At 40.9% G+C, this 4,047-nt stretch overlaps 1 protein-coding gene across 1 annotated transcript; it reads right to left on the bottom strand.

Annotated features, from left to right (window-relative positions):
* Positions 1 to 1,207: 1,207 nt before the first annotated feature.
* LOC143420002 (E3 SUMO-protein ligase ZBED1-like) lies at positions 1,208 to 3,571 on the bottom strand. Its single transcript, XM_076887868.1, has 3 exons — positions 2,224 to 3,571; positions 1,795 to 2,047; positions 1,208 to 1,624 (listed from the first exon to the last, which is right to left on the bottom strand). The coding sequence occupies exons 1-3, from the start codon at positions 3,339 to 3,341 to the stop codon at positions 1,208 to 1,210; spliced, it is 1,788 nt and encodes a 595-aa protein (XP_076743983.1). The 5' UTR covers positions 3,342 to 3,571.
* Positions 3,572 to 4,047: the final 476 nt, after the last annotated feature.

Here is a 4,047-nt window from a genome sequence, read left to right as displayed (position 1 = left end):
TTTCATCATAATACCTCAGGGAAATTAATATCAAGCACCAAACAAAAGCATTGCTATACTCTACAGTTTGCTATGATCAAAGAAAAAAAGATAAGGAAAATAAATAACTGAGAGTACTGACTAGCATGAACTGTATGGAATGACAGTTAAAAGGGATGGTGTGGACAAGTATCTTCCTGTGTGTTTTATGTCTCAAACACACCTTTTTTATGTCAGTTGCTAACGCTCCCATTGTTTGCCTCTTGTCTGAATTGATGTTTTTCAATTCCTTTAATCCTTTTATTTTTCGACTCTATCCTATTCACCTTTTCTTCCTTTTTTGCCATCTTTGTCTCCATTGAGATTTCACTTCTCTCGCCATGTTCACTTCATTCTGTGTGCTGATTGTTTCTACACTGAACCTTATCTGAAACTCCCTGTAGGATTGGTGCTGGGTAGAAGTGTACACACACACACACACACACACACCCAACTCCTTTCTTTCTTACTACATACAGCTATTACACTCACAAAAACAGACATGGAAAAACAAAAAAAACCTTAGCAGAATTTCCTCTCTTGGTTTAGAAGAATTGAAATGTCACTGCAGTCTTGATCACAAATCAATAAACCATTCTCACCGCTGCCATTTTAGTGTGTGTGTGTTTGTACATCCTTTCAGGCCAAAACTTGTGAAAACTTGGACATACCTCGCTAGTTTTCATTCGGTGTGTTTTAATTAGTGCTGTCAAGAGATTAAAAAAAAATAGAGATTAATTAATTATGATTTTTAATTAATTGATCTAATTAATCTCTTTTTTAATCTCACCTAAAAATAGCTGAGGAAAGCCCTCAACTTATTGTGGCAGACCAAAAGACTGATATAACAAAGAAAGTGACTTTATAAAGTCATTTATTGTTTAACAAACGTTAAACAGATGCAACCATTTACATACTGTTGTATTCTTTTGTAAAATAAGTGGAAAAATAAATACAAATAAAATCAAATAAATTAAGTGCTGCAAGTTAGCACATCAGAGTTGCTCTTTTCTGAGCAATACAGCACTGAAATTCCTCTGCTTCAGATAATGAAAAATAAAACTGACATTGCAGTGCTGCAAGTTAGCACATCAAAGTATTCTTCCATCACAAAAAAAAGTGCTGAACATCAAGCAATCTATTCTAGTAGGCTACAAATGACACAGCAGCTATGCTGACCACATGTGTCTCATTTCTTCTTCCTCAGCCAGTCGCTAAGACACACCAGCCTGGTAACATTTTCTGGAAGCAAGGCTGCCCTTTTCTTTTGCACTATGTGGCCTGCAAGGCTAAAGAGTCTCTCACAGGGTACAGAGGTAGCTGGTGAGGCCAGGTACTTTTGTGCTAGGACTGACAGCTTTTCATAGACTCCTGAGTGAGCATACCACCACTGCAGGGGACAGTCATCAATACTGATGCTGGGTTCTGCTCTGTAGCGCTGCAGCTCTCCAGACTCAATTCCATCTTCTGAGTCAGAGTCAGACCCCAGAAGGAGTTCGCTCCTCCTCTTCTTCTGAGCTGGTCCATCATCCTCTGTGGAGGGCTGGAGACTATCTGCTCTTCTGGGCTCTGCTGCCTGGAGCATATTCTCCAGAATGGTCCACACCTGAATGAATGAATGAATGAATGAATGAATGAATGATTGTGATTAAAACTAAGTGCTTTTTTTTTTATTTTATTTAATCTTGTAAAGAACTTTGTGTTCCATATAATAAATAAAAGTTTGATTTGATAATGAATTGGACTCATTAGTCCAGCTTAACCTTATTGTCCTACCTGTTCCCTCTTTTCTCTTGGAAGACATTTCAAATCCTTAAACCGTGGATCCAATGCTGTGGCCACCTCGAACCATATCTCGTTGCCATTAGCTCGTCGTGCTGCCAGATCCTTCTGGAAGGCATTCTTGAACTTCACCACGTAGGCAGGATCATCATCAGTAATGTCCATGACACGGTACAGATGGCGAAAAGCAGGCAGCACTACAGAGCAAGAGACGTAGGCCTCACCACCCAGCAGCTCTGTCACATACCTGCAGAGGTGGAGAGGTTTGCTAAATAAACCTAGCTGGATTCATTTAAATCAAAGTGTAACTGATTTCCAATTTAATTGTCCTTAAAAGTTCCTTGTTATGTTCATTAATTTTGATTTTACACATGTAACAGTAGTTTATATAATTAAAATGGGAAGGTGTTTATTTGAACTTACTTGCATGGTTCAAGCAGGAGCTCCAGCCTCTGCAGTTTCGCCCACTCAGCTTCGGTTGGCAAGACCAACCTGTGGTTCTGTTGGTCCAACGTAGCCTGGACAGCCTCTCGGTTACATAGGAGGCGTGAGACCATTGCGAGAGTCGAGTTCCACCTGGTGGGTACATCCTGTATAAGTTGATCGCTCTTCTTTCCGAGTGCTACTTGTTGTTGGTTAAGTTCTGTGGTACTCGCAGGGCTTTGTTTAAAATGACCAACAATCTTGCGGCACTTTGCCAGTACACCGACAAAACCACTGCTATCGAGACATACCGTGATGGTCCTCTGGAGAATGTGAGCATTGCAGGCGATGTGCTCATATGGAAGTGCTCTCATAGCAGCCAGCATGTTTGCTGCGCTGTCTGTGCCAATGGTGGATATCTTGTTTTCAATACCCCAGTCATTTGCTACCTTGAGGAACTGTTCGGCGCATTTATCAGCAAAGTGCCTGGTTTCTGTTCTCATGACGGTCAGTGCAAATGAGTTGAGGTTCCACTCACTATCAATAAAGTGTCCAGTCACCCCAAAATAGCTGTGGTTGCCAGCTGAGGTCCAGTGATCTCCGGTTATAGCAACACAGTTGGGAGAATCCTCCGCCAAAATCTCAAGTTTGTTTTTCTTTTCGCCGTCGTACATTTTGCTGATTTTGGTCGTTACTGTAGTCCTGCACGGCGGCTTGTATGACGGGTCATTGGACGCAATTTGCAACACCTCTGTCAATCCTTCGTCCTCTACTATATTTATCGGCCTACAGTTCATCGCTATCCACTTGGCAATAACATTAGTCAGCCTGTCGGTCGCAGACTTGCTCATACGAGGGGTATTCTCTAGTTTTGTTTGGCGAAAAGCTTTGCTCTGGCTTGCTATATTGCTAACGTCTTCACTGCTAGCTGTTGCTGCACTCGCGGCTGGGTGCTTTGCGTTGAGGTGATAGGCCAAACTTGAGCTGCTTCGGTGGTAAGCAAACTCCTTCTTACACTCTAGGCAGACCACTTTACCTTTGTCAATGGTGCCGTCGGGGCGTTTATGAAATACAAATTTCCCGTTCATTGGGCCAACAACTCTCAGATGCGCCTCCATATCCACACTGTAAGCTAATCACCACTTCTCACCTTGACCTCACGACGTGACTCCACCCCCAACAAGTCAAGCACAAGGAGCCCAGCACATAAAAACGGATTTTATAACATAGCAACTCTCATACAAAATCAATGACGTCAAGAGATTAAAAATTAGATTAACGAGATTAAAAAACATAACGCGCTAAATAGCATTGTAATTAATTAATCGCAATTAACGCGATAATTTGACACCCCTAGTTTAACACCCCTTAAACATCCCTTAACCAAGATGACATGAACTTCACTCATCTGCAGGAAAAGAAAAGAAAAGAAACTTTGGCAGAAAAGAAAAAGATCTAAAAACAAGAAGCTCGTGCTCTCTGCAGTATTTCCTTTACAGGGAGTAGGTAGGCATTAGATAATATGTATTGATTTTTACATAACGGTACCTGATTAACACAAGCATACTGTATAATATTATCCTATGACATCTCTAACTAACTAACTAGACAGCTCACTCTCTTGATAATACCTTAATGGACCTTGACTAAGAGGTCAGAGGGCCAAAATAATCTGATATTTAGATTGTCCATATATATATATTCCCATATGCCATGTCAATAAAAACAACCATAGTATGAAACAGTTGTACATAGTATGAAGCTTCAGATCAGTCTATTGGCACTAAAAGACATGTCAGAGGTTAAATGGGACACTTATGTGAT

The sequence above is a fragment of the Maylandia zebra genome, linkage group LG8, assembly GCF_041146795.1.
Source record: "Maylandia zebra isolate NMK-2024a linkage group LG8, Mzebra_GT3a, whole genome shotgun sequence".
Taxonomy (NCBI): Eukaryota; Metazoa; Chordata; class Actinopteri; order Cichliformes; family Cichlidae; genus Maylandia; species Maylandia zebra.
Note: the sequence above shows the minus strand (reverse complement) of the source record. Positions and strands in the feature narration are given on the sequence as shown.

What these genes read in the sequence shown, in the direction of transcription:
- LOC143420002 (XM_076887868.1), bottom strand. Translation starts at nt 3,341, where the DNA reads ATGGAGGCGCATCTGAGAGTTGTTGGCCCAATGAACGGGAAATTTGTA. An exon ending in CTCCTGCTTGAACCATGCAA is followed by an intron (nt 2,048 to 2,223) that starts GTAAGTTCAAAT and finishes CCACCTCTGCAG; the next exon opens with GTATGTGACAGAGCTGCTGG. An exon ending in CAAGAGAAAAGAGGGAACAG is followed by an intron (nt 1,625 to 1,794) that starts GTAGGACAATAA and finishes TCATTCATTCAG; the next exon opens with GTGTGGACCATTCTGGAGAA.